Raw genomic sequence first — 20,967 nt, 5'->3', positions numbered from 1 at the left:
GCACTTAAAAAATATCCAGATGATAGAGAACTATGTGGATGGTTTAAAAGATTTGTGAACATTGAAAAAGTGTTTAACAAAAACATTGGTGAAACATCAAGAACAAGAGAAAAAGAAAATGAAAATGAGACAGGTGAAAAAGAGTTTGAACATCACTTAGAAACACAAAAAGGTGAAGAAGAAGCTACAATAGAAACATAATACGATAATCCAAACTTTGAAGATAATATGCCAAACACACCAAATATGGAGGCTAAACAAAAGGATTTTCTTACCAATGAATCTCAAGGAGAAGGTAATATGAAAGACAAATATATAACTTAAAAACAAACTTAAATATTCAATTAAAATGACTATTATGCAATATATCTTACAGGAACAACAAACAACAAAGAAGAAAAGGGAAATGAAAAAAACATACTTGGAGAAAAGAATGATCAAGGAAAAGGAAAAGAAAAAGAAGTTTATAAAAGATCAAATAGGACAACAACTAAAACAGAGCCTTACCAATCACCTTACATGAGGCGGACGGTTGAAGTGAGAAAAAAGTTAGAAGCTGTTGAGACAAGGATTTCAAAATCCATATTCTCACTACAAAAGGATCACAAGTAAGTGAATGGTTTTAATATAAATAATATTTAAAATCTTAATTAAATTTAATTGTATTAAGTTGTGAATAAAAATGTAAATATAAACAAAACTAAAATAAAAACAAATTTTTTTAACTATTTTTTTTTCTTTTTGATAAAAACAAACACTAATATCAGTATTCACAACTTAATGTTGACAACTTAATAGAATTAAATATAATAATTTTATATTAATCAAACAGGGAAATAATATTTGAAACAAAGCATGGGCATAAAGTGGAAATGATATTTCTTGAAACATTAATACCAAGTGCATGGATCCACCTAAAAGTAATCGACTGTTGGTCGATGTTATTGAATGATGAAGAGAAGCGTAAAGCAAATACAACACCATTATGCTTCTACTTCCCAACAACAATGGTGGTAAGAAATATTTTAAAATATAATAATAGAATTTTAATATTGATATAAAATAACTAATGATGATTTAATAAAATAACATTTTCATTTTTTCCTAGAGCAATGGAATGTTGGATAGGGATACAACATATGATAAGAGATTGGAAAAGTTTGAAGAAAAAATGAATGAAGCCATGAAGAACTACCCACATCTGAAGGATTTTAAAAAAGTTGGAATTGTAAGAAAAAACTATTTATTACTTTTTATTATAATTATATTGTATATATACAACTATTTATATTAAATTATTAACAATTTCAACTATATTATTAATGCATATATTCTTCCCAATACTGCACAGAAAGCACTACTACATCATTTGTTTCAATTTGCAAAATTGTAGTGTACATCTGATTGACAATGAAAAAACCACGAAAGATATTGTGCATACTTATGGAATGTTGCCATATTATTTGGTGAGTATTAATTAATAACTTAGCCAAAAAAAGCAAATGTTTTTTTATTAAATGTTAAACTGTCAATTTTATATCTTATTATCCTTACTGATAAATTTTTTGAATACAGTTCAATTTGATGATATCGTAATTGATTGATAAAAAAACACCCAAAAGCAGATGATTTACTAAAGAGAGAAGTTGTGATTTTTAAACTGAAGTGTTGGACAGAAAACAACATGAACGACAGTGGAGTTATGTTGATGAGACATATGGAAACTTTCAAGGGACAAGGGTCAAATAACTGGGATTTTGAGATTGAAAAAGATCAAAAGCAGTAGAAAACATAATTGACAAAGCTTCGATCAAAATATGTTACAAAGATCTTGGTGAATGATATCAATATCCACAACAACAAGATAAGAGAAGAATGTCTTGAGTTTGAAAAGTTGACAACAGAAGAACAAAAGCAAGTTGTGAATCATGGAATGCAGAACTATGAGGAAAGGTTTCAGTTGATTGGTGAAGACTAAAAAAATAAATATCTACTATTTTTTTTTATAAATGCTTAGCTGCTATTGAAGACTTCTATCTAGTTGAACAAATATGGTGTTTATGATGTTTTTATTTTGGGTAATGCTTGCACACATGGTGAACATGTTGGAATGATATATTTTCTTACCTAAATATTAATTTCTAGATAATTGTTGATGTTGATATAAAATTTATTAAGAAAATGAATGTTTATCATAACTTTGACAATTGTGAATGTTTGAATTAAAACAAAATGACTAAAGTATTAAGTTGTGAATTGAATTTTTGAAATTTAAAAAAAAAAGGATAAAATTCCAAAAACATTTGAATGCACTTGATATATATAAGACAACAGTGTGCAATAAAATAAAAATTAAGAAACATAACTACTATGTTTGACTACAATAATATAGATGATATATAATAATTAAGTTGTGAATAACATACACAAAAATTTTAGAAACATAATTAAATAATTCACACTTGTTAAATCAAATATATATTGATATAATAATAATAATCATGGATATTAATAATATCAAACTTAACAATGATTATTAAGTAAAAATCATTATATATAAACAAATAAAACTATGAGTACAAAACAAATACTATTCAATTCAAAAAGATAAAAATCTTATATATAAAGAAACCATTATCAAGTAAAAACTAAAAACTCAAAGATAAAATTCTTCAAAATCTCTCAAATACATCTTGCATCCATATTTTTGCCATTTGTACACATTTCTTTTTCTTTTGCTTCTCTTTTCAAACGCTCACATGACCTACTATTGTGACCAATAACATATTGTTTGCATCTGGAACAAAACCTTTTTTGTTTAATTGATTCAGTAATGGTTTTTTCTCTAGCTCCTTTCAACCTCTTACCTGTACCACATCCTTTATTACTTATATCATCTGAAGGATTTCCAATATCAGAAATAGACGACTTCTTCACTCCATAAGATGACTCAACAAACTCAGAAATATCTTTTCTTTTCAACAATGAATCTGAACAACTTGATGTAGAACAAACACCATCAACTTTCAACTTTGCTTCTTTAATGAGCTCAAAAAACTCCTTAAGCTTATCTGCATCTTTACTCAAAATAGACACACTTTCTTCCACAAAACTCAAAACCTGACGAGAAAGAGGATCATATAGCGATGATGATGATGAGGAGGCCTCATCACTTGAACATTGATTCATAAGAACCTCAGATGGAATTACACCTTTGCACCAACACCTAAGAATGTACTTTGAAGGAATCTTGTTTATTTGGTAAGTCCTAAAATTGCAAAATATATGCCTGCACAGTATACCATGTTGAAAGAACAATGAACAAGAGCATTTAAAACTTGATTCCTTTTTTTCATAAACAACCTGTCCAAAATAACCACAAACAAAAATATTAATAATTCACAACTTAAAAATTGAAAAACAAGAATTAAAAATATATATATAATTTACCTTGAAAAAAAAGTCTTTTCTAGAACAACAAATTCACACTCACTTTCTGAATCTTCTTCATTAACAACTTTTGGAGTAGACCCCATAATATCTTTACATTGCATAACAACAAATCTATCATAAAATTCTTCATTTGTAACACTGTGTTGCGAACATGAAAATACAGATTGTTTAATTTCTTTCTTCACTTTTATGAAAACTTCATTAGTATAGATATCAGCAGCATGTTCCATAATTTTTAGTGAAATTTTACTTTTAATCTTGGAAATATTGCTAAGATGGTCTAAGAAACACTGATTATGTCTTTGCCTGTCCATAGCTGAATCAAAAGAAGTGAAGAACTTAACGAATGAATTACCCCAGTGAGAAATTTTGTTGAATGCAGAATTCATGCTCTCTGACCTAGAAGTGGTCCTCATCAAACCAGACAATGGCATGTCTCTAAAATTTGCTGGAATCCAACTTTCTCTCATATCAAACATTTTCAAAAACGATGAAATCTCTTGGAGCTTATAATCTTCAATAAAACTTCTCCATCTAATATCAAACTGAGAAGCATCTATCCTAGAATTCCAAATTAGCATATTGAAACGTTTCTTGAATTTCATATCACTAGAAAGTTCAACACATACCTAAAGAACACATACATAATAAACATATATAACATAATAAACTATAAGAAGATGATATAACTATTAAACTAGTAATAACATATACAATAAAATTCATATAAAATGATATTATTCACAACTTAAAAACATACTAACAGGTGAATATTGAAAAATACAAATAAAAACAAAAAAGAAATTCACAACTTAATAAACATATAATAATTAACATAATCAAAAATTAACTAAAAATAATATAATTTAATAAAATTCAAATCATAAACAAAAAAACATAAAAATTCACAACTTAACTAAAAACAGAGAACATTAAAAAAACAAAATATAACAACAAAAATATATAATAATGATATATACAAAATAAATAGTCTAAAAATTAAAATTATATACCTTATAAGGAAACTTTTGGGTTATGTGCCACATACATAACCGATGACGTGAATCATGAAATATTCTCTCAATTGCAACTTTCATTGCTGCATCTTCATCAGTGAGAACAACAATCGGATGTTTACCAAAAGTCTTCAAAAAAGTTTTAAGGAGCTATAAATAAGATTCTGTAGTTTCACTACTCAAAAGACCAATTGTAAAAGTAACACTCTTTCTATGGTTATCAACTCCTGTGAAAGGAACAAATACCATACGATACCTAAAAAATAAATATATAACAAAAGTTAATATAAAAAAAACAAAAGAAAATAATATAAGAAAACAAAACATAAAAAAAATTACTTGTTCGTCCGAAATGTAGCAGCAAAAGAAACAACATCACAAAATTCTCTATAATTCGCCTTTGCAGCTTCATCAGCCCAAAAAAGTGAAACCAACTTTCCCTTATGACATATAAGCTCAAATGTAAGACTTGGATCATCTTTCATTTTATTTAAATACTTATTAACTATCATTTGTGCATCATCCTTTTCAATAAAACAATTCACTTTTCTAGATTGATTCTTGTAGTCAACAACAGTCCCTCCAACATTGTTTGACTTTGTAGAACCTTTTCTTACATCAAAACCAGTTTTAGCAGCATAAGCCTTATACATATTTATTGCATCATCAACAATTAGATATTTGCTATACAACTTTGGCATAAGATCATCAACATTCTAAGGAATCCATATTTTACGAGTTCAACCACGAGAGAAAAAAATCAGAAAATATAGGTTGACCTAATAAGAAAAATAAAAACATATATGAGCTTAACAAACACATATTAAAAATAAATGAACAAAACAATTGAAAATTCACAGTATAACTACAAATGGAAAATAAGATTAATATATATATATATATATATATATATATATATATATATATATATATATATATATATATATATATATATATATAAATGAACAAAACAATTGAAAATTCACAGTATAACTACAAATGGAAAATAAGATTAATATATATATATATATATATATATATATATATATATATATATATATATCTAAAGATATACATAACCAAACAAATTCACATGTTAATAACGGTTAGAACATAATAGTTATACTTAAAAAATTATTTATAAACTAAAAATACAAATATTATAAATAAAAAAAATTGAAAATTCATCGTTTAATTAGAAATAAAAAATAAGATTAACAAATAAAAACACTATTTCAAACATTTACATGTAAAAACAAATACATAACTAAACAAAATCACATTATAATAACAGTTATAACATCATACTTACAGTTAAAAAACAATTTATCATATTAAAATACAAAAATTATAAAAAAAAACAAAAAAATTAAAAATTCACAATGTAACTACAAATAAAAAATAACATTACCAAAAAAAAAACACTATTTTATACATTTACAAACAAAAACAACTACATAACAAACCAATTGACATCTTAATAACAGATAGAACATTAATAGTTACAGCTCAAAAATAATGAAACTGGCTTTAATAAACAAAAAAAAAAGATTAAAGTACAAATTAATAACCTAAACAAATGAAAAACAAACAAATAAAGGAATTTTTTCATCTAAAAGATTTAAAAACGAATTAAATTAGTAACAGAAGAAAACGAGATACCTGCTGCTAATTCACCTTCGATTCCAATATCATCATCAGATTAAACTTGAAACTGACCTAAAGATTGAACATTAAATTGATCTGTTCCTCCTGATACGATTTGAACATCACTTTGAAAACACATTGAATCGGACAGAGAAAACGATGATACTTCACCTTGAAAGCAACTGAAATCAGATCGAACAATCGACGAACACTGATCAATTTTATCGATCAAATACCCTAATATACTAGAATCACTTTCAGATAATGATTCCATATAAACTAAATCTGTATGAATTCAAACAATCTAAGATAATCGATTAACAGAATAGATCGATTCAATAAATAAAGAATATCACGAAATATAAGTCAGGAAAAATCTTTGACGAAAACAACAGTCCCTCCAACATTGTTTGACTTTGTAGAACCTTTTCTTACATCAAAACCAGTTTTAGCAGCATAAGCCTTATACATATTTATTGCGTCATCAACACTTAGATATTTGCTATACAACTTTGGCATAAGATCATCAACATTTTAAGGAATCCATATTTTACGAGTTCTACCACGAGAGAAAAAAATCAGAAAATATAGGTTGACCTAATAAGAAAAATAAAAACATATATGAGCTTAACAAACACATATTAAAAATAAATAAACAAAACAATTGAAAATTCACAGTATAATTACAAATGGAAAATAAGATTAATATATATATATATATATATATATATATATATATATATATATATATCTAAAGATATACATAACCAAACAAATTCACATGTTAATAACGGTTAGAACATAATAGTTATACTTAAAAAATTATTTATAAACTAAAAATACAAATATTATAAATAAAAAAAAATTGAAAATTCATCGTTTAATTAGAAATAAAAAATAAGATTAACAAATAAAAACACTATTTCAAACATTTACATGTAAAAACAAATACATAACTAAACAAAATCACATTATAATAACAGTTATAACATCATACTTACAGTTAAAAAACAATTTATCATATTAAAATACAAAAATTATAAAAAAAAACAAAAAAATTAAAAATTCACAATGTAACTACAAATAAAAAATAACATTACCAAAAAAAAACACTATTTTATACATTTACAAACAAAAACAACTACATAACAAACCAATTGACATCTTAATAACGGATAGAACATTAATAGTTACAGCTCAAAAATAATGAAACTGGCTTTAATAAACAAAAAAAAAAGATTAAAGTACAAATTAATAACCTAAACAAATGAAAAACAAACAAATAAAGGAATTTTTTCATCTAAAAGATTTAAAAACGAATTAAATTAGTAACAGAAGAAAACGAGATACCTGCTGCTAATTCACCTTCGATTCCAATATCATCATCAGATTAAGCTTGAAACTGACCTAAAGATTAAACATTAAATTGATCTGTTCCTCCTGATACGATTTGAACATCACTTTGAAAACACATTGAACCGGACAGAGAAAACGATGATACTTCACCTTGAAAGCAACTGAAATCAGATCGAACAATCGACGAACACTGATCAATTTTATCGATCAAATACCCTAATATACTAGAATCACTTTCAGATAATGATTCCATATAAACTAAATCTATATGAATTCAAACAATCTAAGATAATCGATTAACAAAATAGATCGATTCAATAAATAAAGAATATCACGAAATATAAGTCAGGAAAAATCTTTGACGAATCTGTGTAGAAAATAGAGGACATCGACCATTCTCATTAAAAAATAGAGTTAATTAGACATTTACTTTTTATTTGAATTTGTAAATTACTAAAATACCCATACAGAAAAAATAATGAAAATTTTGCAATTGACAAAAATAACATTTTAAACAGTTCAATAACATATTTGGTTAAAATAATAAAAAATTTAATAATAACTTATAAATAAAAGGTTCTTATGGTTCTTAATCTTTTTACCTATATATATATATATATATATATATATATATATATATATATATATATATATATATATATATATATATATATATATATATAGGTTCTATGGAAAACAAAAAACCCTAAAAATCATAAAAATACATAAAAAAATACTTAGAGATCACAAAACTTTTTTTTGATTTTTTTTTTATGAAAAAATCGCAGCTTTTACTATAAAACCGCTAAAATTTTTTTTGTAAAAAAAACAATTTTTTTTATAAAAAAATAGTGATTTTTTTTCAGCGTTTTTATTAAAAAAGTTGCGATTTTTTCATTAAAAAATTCAAAAAAAAAGTCTTCTGATTTCTAAGTATTTTTTTATGCATTTTTATGATTTTTAGGGTTTTTTTGTTTTCCAAATAACTCTTCCCTATATATATATATATATATATATATATATATATATATATATATATATATATATATATATATATATATATATATATATATATAGGAAGGATAATATAAGAACCTATAGTTTTCCGAGAATCCGAGAACTAAAGGTGGAACGTTAGATCAAAACTTTTAACGACTTAGATCAAAAGTGGCATAATTGTAAATATCGATTGTTTTAATGTTATATTAGACAATCTATTCGATTTAGCTCTCAATTTCAATGGTTGAATTCAATTGCATAGTCTCATCATTCACGTTTAGAAATCTCTTTCATTCCTTCCTGATGTCATCGTCTTGCCTTCTGATGTTGTTGCCTCATCCTCTATCGATCTCCTCATCGATCGATGTGAAGATCTGAACTCCAAAATCCTCTAACGATCGAGATTGATCTTGGTTATTAGGATACAAGATGTCTTCAACATTAATCTCTCTCTCTCTCTCTCTCTATCTATCTATCTATCTATCTCTCGTAACCATTAAACCACCTACTCCTAATCAACGATGATTGTGAAATCTCACCGAGGATAGAAATCGCACATACAAACTCGAAGTAGATCGATTTTCATCGCAAATTAGGTACTTTCATCTAAATCCCTAGCAATTGGATTTTTTTCTTTCTCACGCAGATGTTCAATCAATCAATTTTGGCTTTGAAATCAAACTTCAGATATTTACTCATTATTTTCTTATGTCTTCCTTTCCCTTAGATAGGAAGATATCTGGAAACAAACTTTTGTTTCTTGTTGGTCTTGGCTACATATATCCAAAATGTGATAATATTATTATTATTAGGTGCATGGTCCTGGTGCTGATATCGATTCACTCTGTGTTGGACCGAGGCATGTGTCGCGGGATGTAAGATCTACTCTGTCTCTACCCACTTTAGGCTCTTATAATCTTAATTTTCAGTTCAGTCAACTCACTCACTAATGCTTGCATAATAACAGGAAGATTTCTTTGGTGAGCTTAAAAGAATGCTCTCAGATATGCCTGATGTCACAAAATTGCATCCTGTACCTGAGGGTCACGTTCCTATGATGAAATTCAAGTTGAATGGTGTATCTATATATCTTATCTATGCAAAACTTTCACTCTGGGTCATACCTGAAGTAACTAAACTTTCCTATCTTTCTTTCATCTCCATCTGTTACTGAAAACTAGTTTGTTACTTTACTAATGAACTCCATTTTAAAGGATTTGGATATTTCTCAGGATTCAATACTGCAGAATGCAGATGAACAGATGGTTCAGAGTCTTACTGGATGCAGAGTTACCAACCAGATCATGCGCTATATCCAAAATGTTATAATTTTTAGGCTAGTTAACTTATTTAAAAAAATGGAAGCAAACATTTTGTTTAAAAATGTACGGATAATGTTTTCATAACTTCTCTAAATCTCATTTATGCTTGCATTCAATTGGTTTAATATTATATTCTTATTTTTTTCTGATATTGAAGCCTGCTACAAGTGATTTTATTGTAAGGGACAATAGAAATTGTAGCCCTAGGTACATGAGGTGCACCATTAATCAGGTGATACATGTTGTCTTAATGTCTTTCATTTTCATCTACTTTTCTTGTGAAATGTTTTAATGTAAGATTGGTTTTGTTGTTGGTTGTTTAGATTCCTTGCACTTCAGATCTTTTAAACACATCTGGCATGCAATTGGCTTTATTGGTTCAACCATTAGCTCTTCCACATCCATCCGAGGAGCCTATCCAAGTAAAGACTATAAATTGGAAAATACTTGTTTTCTTGAAATTATTGAAATTAAGATATAATAATTTCAATATATACTGAAAATGTGTGAATTATTTTTCCAGATAGTGGATTTTGGTGAAGGTGGACCTGTTCGTTGTTCTCGTTGCAAAGGATATATAAAGCTTTGACTTTAGGAGCATCAACTGTCATGATGGGGAGCTTTTTAGCAGGAAGTACTGATGCTCCTGGAGCTTATACAAATCAGGTTGGTAACTTGCAAATTTAAATTTATTAAGCAAAAAGAAAACACTCGTATATAACTTACCAGACTAAGTCCTTTTTCTCATTTTGGTCAACTAGGGTGGTCAACGGGTTAAAAAATATCGAGGAATGGGATCTCTAGAAGCAATGACAAAAGGAAGTGATGCAAGCAGATCTTAAATAAATTATTTAATTTATATGTATTAATTAATTAATACATATAAATTAAAATATCACGTCTTCATTTGATTTCTATACATCAAAAAACAGTATTCACAACTTATAAATCATGAGCACTCTTGTATTTATTTCTTTTCTTTCTCTGTCTCTGTTGTTGGTTTGTGAGTATGAAGAAAGCAATTTTTTTGACTCCTTGGACATTCTTGAGGATAAAAGTTTAAAAATAGAAGATGATTCTGACTTGCCATCATGGTCAGGTGATGAACGTGGTGCCAGGGTTCCTGTGAATGTTGATAGCTTTGGTGCTATTGGAGATGGAGTTTCTGATGACACAAAGGTGAATATAAATATATAGTATTTCTTGAATGTGTTGATGGAGACATTAAGGTGATTCTTTTTATTTTCATGTATGTTACATAACAGGCCTTTGGAGATGCATGGAAGGAAACATGTTTTACAGATTGCATTCACGGGAATCAGTGCAATATATAATGATATATGCATGAGAACTCAACTGTAAAAATTGAAGAACAAGACTCGGAAGAATAACAAGGATCTCCATGTGGATATGATTTAAAGTGTCATCCAACAACTCTTCTATCAGGTCAATCATAATTGATAATGGTTAATGTTCGAATTTTCTTGAATTTTTGTATTTGTCTAAATCATGGTGTGACGGTTATAAGTAAATCATATGTAATTCATATGTGAATTACATGTGATTCACATGTAAATCACAAGTAAATCACATATGAATTACATGTGATTCACATGTAATTATGAATTACATGTGATTCACATGTAAATCACATAAGAATTACATGTGATTCACATGTAATTCACACATGATTCATATGTAAATCACATATGAATTACGTGTGATTCCCATGTAAATCACAAGTGATTCACATATTAATTACATGTAATTCACATATGAATTACATGTGATTCACATGTAAATCACTAGTGAATCACATATGAATTACATGTGATTTACATGTATATAATATATAATTCACATATGAATTACATGTGATTCACATGTAAATTACATGTAATTCACATATGATTCACTTGTAATTCACATGTAAAACACATATGAATTACATGTGATTCATTTGTGAATCACATGTAATCACATGTAATTCACATGTAAATCACAAGTGAATCACATATCAATTACATGTGATTCACATGTAAATCACAAGTGAATAACATATGAATTACATGTGATTCACATGTAAATCACTACTGAATCACATATGAATTACGTCTATATGTACACACGTATTTTGTGTGAGTGGTCTTCATTAATTATTTTTTTTTAATTTTCTTGTGAATTTCACATTTGAATCTTAAAAGATATAATCACATGTGAATATCACATTATATAATCATATTTGAATCTTACATGATATAATCACATGTGAATCTTACATGATATATACTTGTGCATTTTTTTGAGTGTTCTTGCATTAATCAATTATTTTTAAATTTTTTTTGTAGGTTTTGATGAATTTGTTGAAAATATTGAAGAGCTGAAAAGTGATAAATTGAAGAAAATATGGAAATCTTGATATGAAGAAATGATAAGAATGTGAATCTTCGTAGCATTTTTTATTTTTTATATTTTATTCTGTATCGAATAAATTATTTGTTATATTATGTTTATAGATTGATTAATAAAAATGAGATTTTTTATGATTTACTTACGAATATTATAGTATAATAACTATGCATATATGCATTTGAAAAAATATGTATACGCACCTAAAATGCTGATTTTTTTTGTTAAAAAAATTAAAGTTTTTTTTAACAAATCTAGTTTTTTTTTTTTGGTAAAACTTACTGATTTTTAACATTTTACTTTTTTAAAAAAATATAGTTTTTTTAAATTGTAGTTTTTTTGAAAAAAAAATGCAGTTTTTTTTTTAAAAAAATTGCAGGTTTTTTAAGAAAAATGTAGTTTTTTTTTAAAAAATTGCAGTTTTTTTTTTTCGAAAAAATTGCAGTTTTAAAAAAAATATATTTTTTTTTCAGTTTTTTAAAAAATTCATGTTTTCTGAAAAAAATTAAAAAATCTGCATCTTTTTTTTTAAAACGAAAATTATTTAAAAAAAATCCGAAATTTGATTTATTATGTTAATTTTCAAAACTTTTTATTAATATTTCCAATAACAAAAAAATTAAACATTAAATGAGATCGGTAAGATGACGATCATGCCCTTAATGAGTTAATTTTGATGTAACGCTCCACCTTTAGTTCTCAGGTTCTCGGGAAACTATGAGTTTCCAACGGATCTCAACCACATATATATATATATATATATATATATATATATATATATATATATATATATATATATATATATATATATATATATATGGTTAATTTCAATTGCGAAAATAAAAAAGGTTAAGAATGGGGAAATTATTCTCAGCCACTCATTTATTTTTTGCCGCAAAATCTTCCGTCATACCAGCGAAAATGGGAAAGGAATAGACATGTGTTTTCTAACAAAATATGTTTTCTTAAACTATGCTAATCATTACCTTAATATATATACAAAAACATAGTTTTTTCGTTTTTTTTATTTTTAAGAAGATATTTTTATCGAAAAATGATTTTAAATATACCAAAATTCATGATTTTTTATTCTTTACAAGTAGACATCCATATTGATATAGTTTTAAGATAAAATAAATTTTTTTATATTTTGAGCTATCGTTATTCATAAGTGAATAAAAATGCATCAGGTTTTTACTAAAATACATTCGTTATTCACTTATAAATAAAAAATATGATTAATTTTTTTACATATTCAGTGTCATTCATATATGAATATAGCATATAATAAACATAGTATATTCATATTTAAATATTAAACGATGCATTCACTTGTAAATATTACATAATATATTCGTTTGTGAATATTAGATGGTATATTCACTTATGAATATTAGATGATATTTTCATATGTGAATATTACATAATATTACATGATATATCACATGTGAATATTACATAGTATATTCACTTGTGAATATTATATGATATATTCACTTATGAATATTATACAGTATATTCATATATGAATATTATAAGGTGTTTTTACAAATATATATAATTTTTATATGTTATTCACATATGAATAACATACATACTTGCATATTTGTTTTTTGTTTCAATAATCATATACTGATTCAGGTGAGAAAACATATTCATATGTGAATATAACGTGGTAATTTAGTTTATGCATTTCATCAAATAGTTGGAGTGTATACAAGTTAACTTTTTTAAAAATGTTAAAAACATGATACTTTGACTATTTAAATCTTAAAAAATAGTAGATTGATAGAGAATTATATGAAATTTTTCAAAAAAAAAAAATGATTTGATCTTTTTCTAACCTTAATTTTGAAGTTTTATCTGATGATCGATGTTGAATGAATGATATGAAGTTGATTTTTTTGTTGATTATCGATGATGTTGATCTAATGACGCTGGGAGTATAATTAATCGTAGATGTTGAAGATCTGATCGTATTTAAGCAGAATTGAATGTTGGATTAAAAGAACCAAAAACGAATTTTTGTAGTCAACTGTTGAATGGTGTTGATAAACGCGTTATTGACGAAGATCGATGATTGATTAACACTGGATGACATTGATGATGGTTTAATTGAAGAAATCTGGATGATTGTTGAAGGTTGGAGGAGAAATATAGACGGTGAACGATTGATTAGGAATAGGTTTCAACTGTACGTATTTGAGATTGAAGGTTATTATCATATTTATAAGTTTGCCACCGTGTCTTTTTATGCTTAGATAAAATGATTGGCTGAGAATGATTCCCTCATTCTCAACCTTTTTTTTTTCTCAATTGAACTCTCCTCTCTCTCTCTCTCTCTCTCTATATATATATATATATATATATATATATATATATATATATATATATATATATATATATATGGAAAAGTTCAATAGAGAACCATAATTATTGGTTCTTCAAGGAACCAAATCTTTTTTTCAATTTCTAGAGCTTATTCTTTATCGAAAAAAAAATCTAAAAATATCTAAATTCATATATTAACATTATGAATGTGAAAAATATTTTTCGAATTCACCGTGTGAATCCGGATTCACATTGTGAATTTTCAAAGATTCACATTGTGAATTTGACGTAAAAAAAAATTCAAATATGATATCATTGGAAAAATGATAAAAAATTATGAATTTCTGTATTTTTAGTTTTTTTTTTTTTGATAAAAAATAAGTTCTAAAAGTTGGAAAAAAGATTGGTTCCTTGGTTCTTTGGTTAATTATGGTTCTCTATTGAACCTCAACCTATATATATATATATATATATATATATATATATATATATATATATATATATATATATATATATATATATATATATATATATATATATATAATAACAAAAAGTCAAATCTAAAGAGGGGGAGGGGGGAATAAAAAAAGGGAAGGGGTGGTGGATTGTGAAGAGAGCAATCTAGTCCTTCAACCTCATTCCAAAACCGCATGCAGCCCTCTTCAACAATAGGGTAAATTACACCGATCGTCCCTCGTGCATGTTCCCAAAAGCATGTTTGGTCCCTATTTTCAAAAATTAACTCGGACTGTCCCTCGTTTGGTTAAAAGTTGCACATTTCATCCGTCGTTGGTTTAAATTTGCACGATTCATCCCTTACGAGACATAAAATGACTATTATGCCATTTTATTTTTCTTTTCCATTTAATTTAATGTTATAATTGTTATTATTAATTTAAAAATAAAAGGAAAAATAGGGCAACCACCACCGGATCGAGCACACCACCTGCATTTTTCAAACAACATAATTCCATCGCCACCTTCCCAGTTCCACCCTTATTCCACCTTTCTTCCTCAATCAAACACCGTATACCACCTTAAAATCTACCACCAACTTCCTACCTCCTCCTGTGCCGGGTTACACCACCATCAGAACACTTTTGTCGCACCCGTGTTCACCGTCACAAACCGCAACCAACACCCACTTTAAACCTAACCTGGATCTTCCTTCAACAATTCCCTTTTGATGCAAAATCATACACTAAAAAACATCCACCTCTAAACACTTCACTGACACAGCCGAAGAAATTTCTCCTCCCCAGCAAGCTCGTATCTCGCATCGGAAACGTACCGGGCGGCAGACTCGATTTCTTCCAACTTGAAACTTTGTAATGAGTTTGATTTGGCACAAAACCCTCTGGTACCACCGAAACTAGGGCTTCGAACGAAGGTGGAGGCGGAAAATAGCATATTTGTTCTTCCTTTTCTGTTTAATGAAGATGATGGCGTAGATGAAGGGTGTTGGCAGGAGTGCAGTTGAAGGGTGGTGTACAGACGACGGGCGATGGTTGCTCCGATGATTGCCTTGCACCTATAGTGGCTGAGATAGGGTTCGTGCGATGCACAGAAAGAGGAGATGTGTGGTCGTCGGATGGGTTGTATCAGAGAGAAGACGGTGGCCGAGTAGATTTCATCGGTGGCTGCTTCATGGTTGTTGGCGGCTTCATGGTTGCTGTCCGTTGATAGTTAGAGAGGAAAAGGGGGAAACGAGTATGGGGGAAAGAAAAGGGGGAGGGAGGGTGAAGATACTTTTTTTGCTTTTTTCTTTTTAATGTAAAACTAATAAATGAATAAAGAAAATTAAAAAAAAAAATGTTAAGGGTAAAATAGTCATTTCATGTCCATAGGGACTAACCGTGCAAGAAAAAACAAACTCAGGGACGGTCCGAGTTAATTTTTGAAAATAAGGACTAAACACGTTTTCTGACATATGCACGAGGGACGATTGGTATAATTTACCCTCAATAATATTTAAGCAAACTTCAATAGTTCAATCTTAATCTCCATAGTAGGTTCTTGTAAAGATAATTTAAAGCTCTAATTTTCCTGCTTTGTGCAAGTAAGGTGGAACACGAGCCCTAGAGTTAGGGCAGAAGCCAAAACTTCAAATAGAAAAAAAAGTCATTGAAAATTTAAAGCTATAATTTTCCTGCTTTGTGCAAGTAGCCACTAATTTTCCTGCTTTGGTCAAAGTTATAGTATGAACTTTTGCACAATTGTCGCTTTGTTAATATTTTTGGCCTCTCAGTTTCAAAAGTAAAAACGATAAGTCATTGAAATACTATTTTTAAGTTGATGCATAAAGATAACATATTATTACGATTTTACTAAACTTGTTCTATAGATTTTTTTATCACATTTTATTATCGTTATCAAATAACAAAATTAACTAAAATTAAATAAATATTCCCAATAAATTTTTCCTAAGATTTTACTAGCATTCCTAATACTTTTGTAACATTCTTTTGTTTAACACAATGAATCCATAGTTTGGCAATCAGTAAATAATAGTAAATATCAAAAGGCTTCTAGTCAAACAGTATCGGATGTTCCTTTCCTCCTTGAATTTGAGGGTTCAAGTCTCGTTAAAGATATATATGAATTTAAGAGTAATTTGGGATCAGATTAGATTAGTTAGCCGTTCAAAAAAAAAAAAATAATAAATAATATTAAATCTATGCTAAAAATAACAATTTATAGAATAAATTGGGTAGACTAAACGATGTGCAACATTTTAGTACTTTTAACATAAATCGGGTAGACTAAACCATGTGCAACATTTTAGTACTTTTAACACATTAAGTTGGGTGTACTCATTCACATAAATTGTCAAATCATGAGATACATTAAGATTAAATTAGATTAGTTTGTCGTTCCATAAATTGTCACCGTTTCAGTTGTATAATTGTGTTTCCAAAATTAGTTCTTTTTTCGATGAGTAAATCCTTTTCAGGCATAAGTTAATTTAGGATTTTATATTTTCTAAATCATAGAGTTATAAAGTTATACAGCAGGATGGATTTTTGGTTTCTGTTCGAGAGTTTTAACTTCTGAAGAAAGTTATACATCATTTTAGTAGTTTTAACATATTAAGTTGGCTGCACTCACTCACATAAATTGTAAAATCATAAGATACATCAGGATTAGATTATATTAGTTTGCCGTTTCATAAATTGTCATTGTTTTAGTTGTATAATTGTGTTTCTTTTTTTCCGGAGAGCAAAACTTTTTCCTGCTGAAGTTAGTTTAGGATTTTATATTTTCTAAATAAGAGTTATAAAGTTATACATCAAGATAGATTTTTCGTTTCTGTTGTAGAGTTTAACTTCCGAATAATAAGTATCCTAATTTTACTAGGATTAGTTTTGATTTTTTTTTTGAGAAATATTATGTTTTTCTTCTTAATATTTATTTACTTTCTTAATTTAAAAGTCACATACGATTGTCCAAAGTTAATGGGTTTTTCTAATATGTGCCCTAAGGGCACATATAAGAAATAGTAATTATGGTAATTTTTTTTATTAGAACTAGGATTCGTATTAATTAACAAACTATTTTTTATCTTTTCCAAATTTATGTTTATATTATTTCCATTCTAAATTATGATGTTAATTAATTTACCTTTTTAGTTCCCTCCCTTTTTCCCCTCCACTCACGGTATATATATATATATATATATATATATATATATATATATATATATATATATATATATATATATATATATATATATATATATATATATATATATATATATATAAAGTATTAGTTCCTTCCAATATAATTACATATCTTCCATGTTTATATATGATGTTTGTATATTTTTTTCTTACGGTATATCTTCTGTCATTTTCTTCAACAAACAATAGTTTAGCATTTTGCTAACATTTACAGATGGAAGAACGCATAATTTTTTGATCTTAATGAAGTTCTTGTGGAAGAAAACTACATAAATGTTCGGCATGAATAAACTTCTATTGAAGAACATAGTCAAAACAACAAGACAATTTTTTATGAACCGTTTGTTGGTCAATATTTTCTAAATAAAGAAGAGGCTCTTATTTTTTATCAAAATTATGCGAGAAAGAAAGGGTTTTCAGCTCGAAAAGGAAGGTTCGTGAACAAGAAAACAGGAGAAAGGAAAAGACGTGACTTTTTTTTTTCTCATCATGAAGGAAAATCAGAGTTTAAAAAAGATTACACAAAAAAACAAGAAACCGATGTTATACAAGATGTGAATGCAAGGCTCACATACGTATAACATTGAGAAGAATTAACGAAATTTTTCCCGAAGAGTGGCAAGTCACTAAGTTTGTTGCGGAGCATAATCATGTTTTGTTGAATGCTCAAGAGGTTCGTTTTTTACTATCTTACCGTAATATTACACTATAAGATGAAAAACACATACTTTTATTAAAAGAATGGGGTTTGTCGGTTACACAAATTATGCGTGTGATTGAGCTTGAAAGGAATGTGAGACATGGAGAACTTTCTTTTTCTTAAAAAAGATGTCTATAACCTTTTTACCAAAAATCATACACTGCACTCACAGAATGATGCAAGAGCGCTTTTGGAGTACTGTAAAAGTGCTAAAAATGAAAATCTTAATTTTCAATATTTATTTACACTAGATAGCGAAAATAGACTAGAAAATATTTTTTGGTGTCATGCTCATTGTTTTGAATTGTATCAAAAATACGGAGATGTTGTGGTATTTGATACTACATACAAGGTGAATACATATGACATGTCATTTGGCATATTTGTCGGTATTGACAATCATGGAAGAACTATATTGTTTGGTTGTGTACTTCTACGTAATGAGAAACTAAACACATTTGAATGGCTCTTTAAGGTGACTATATTTTTGTTTGATTTTTTTGAAACCTATTTGCATTATTATGTGATTAAATTTTTTAAGTTTACTTTATTTTCAGAATTTTACGCTATTGATGAAAAAGTCACCGAAAACGATATTGACCGATCAAGATCCTTGGATGAAACAAGCAATTGAAACGGAGATGCCTTATACTAAACATGCATTTTGCATATGGCACATCACCACTAAGTTTAGCAGTTGGTTTACTTCGGTGCTAAGAAGTGAATACTCAAGTTGGTGTAGCGAATTTTACAACTTATATAAGTTAGACTCGGTTGAACAATTTGAGCAACAATGGACACTAGTAAGTGCAAAATACAATCTTGAAAATAATAAGCATGTAACAGCGTTGTACCAGATTAAAAAATGTTGGGTTCCAAGCTATCTTCGTGGCTTTTTCTTTGGTGGCATGACGACTACGGGAAGATCAGAGAGCATAAATTCATTTATAAAAAAATTTATATCTTCCCATACATGTCTAATTGAGTTTATTAGACAAGTAAGTACCAATATTTAGTTTATTATATTTTTTTAGGTTAAGCATTTTTAATTAATTTTTTTTACTTATAATTGTATAGGTTGATCTTGCCATTGAAGATGTTGGGCATAAACAAATGCATGATAGTATGGTGTGAAAATGTCAAGAGTCGCATTTGAGATCATTATCAACATTAGAAAAACAAGGCTACCAAGTTTTGACTCCATACGCATTCAAAAAGTTTCAAGATCAGTTTGCTCAAGCGATTCAATATTCGGTTCGAGAAGAAAATGGCACAAGTTTTATTGTCAAACATTACAAAGCGGCTCGACAATATCAGGTGGTTTGGGATGGTAAGATTGCTAAATGCCCTTGCAAAAACTTTGAATTTGTTGGGATACTTTGTCGTCACATCTTAAGTGTTTTTCTCCATAAGGTTCCTTTGAAATTCCTTTTAATTATTGGTTGTCACATTGGAGTCGAAAAGAGGCTCAATTTAATGACATTTCGGTATTGACACGTAGAAGGAAATGTTGATGCTTCGTCATTTTGTGGAAACAATAGTGATCTTGTAACTAATGCAATTGAGTTGGTTCGATGCCCAGTTATCTCAAAAACAAAAGGACGCCCTAAACAAAAGCGAAAGAAAAGTTGAAAGGAATTAGCAAGACAAGTAAAGCGTTGCAGACTTTGTAGATCTTCTAGTCACAACTTCACTACATGTCCGGAGCGTGAGTCTAATAATGCTCAACAAGTGGTTAAAAAAAAGAAACATGATATACAGAGTGAAGATTTCAATCCAATATTTCATTTTAAATGTTGAATTGTAATATTTCTATTAAACTCTACTTTTTGTTATCATATGAAAATCCTTTTATTTTTATTTTCAACATTCCATATTTTAAGGGTACTATTTGAATTAATATAATGTAAAATAAAGAAAACCAAAAGCGATTATTTGTTTAAGAAAACTGACACCTAAGATATAATATAAAAAAAAGAATTAAAAAAATCAATATATAAACATAGAATATGTGAAGGAACTAAAATGAAAACACTATCCACCGTGAGTGGAGA

General features: G+C 27.7%; 1 protein-coding gene and 1 pseudogene across 1 annotated transcript; one reads left to right on the top strand and one right to left on the bottom strand.

Annotated features, from left to right (window-relative positions):
- Nucleotides 1-2,682: 2,682 nt before the first annotated feature.
- Nucleotides 2,683-5,122, bottom strand: LOC145157787 (protein FAR1-RELATED SEQUENCE 5-like). The gene is made up of 5 exons (XM_079076780.1): nt 4,809-5,122; nt 4,716-4,725; nt 4,467-4,598; nt 3,451-4,082; nt 2,683-3,289 (listed from the first exon to the last, which is right to left on the bottom strand). Exons 1-5 carry the CDS (start codon nt 5,120-5,122, stop codon nt 2,683-2,685), a joined length of 1,695 nt encoding a protein of 564 aa, XP_078932906.1.
- A 5,622-nt stretch (nt 5,123-10,744) lies between these two features.
- On the top strand, nt 10,745-20,713 carry LOC145157786 (protein FAR1-RELATED SEQUENCE 11-like; annotated as a pseudogene).
- The last annotated feature ends 254 nt before the right edge of the window (nt 20,714-20,967 follow it).

Source organism: Lactuca virosa, chromosome 2, assembly GCF_052849685.1.
Source record: "Lactuca virosa cultivar CGN04683 chromosome 2, Lactuca_virosa_CGN04683_v6, whole genome shotgun sequence".
In the NCBI taxonomy this organism is placed as follows: domain Eukaryota; kingdom Viridiplantae; phylum Streptophyta; class Magnoliopsida; order Asterales; family Asteraceae; genus Lactuca; species Lactuca virosa.
This window is presented reverse-complemented; position numbering and strand designations above follow the sequence as displayed.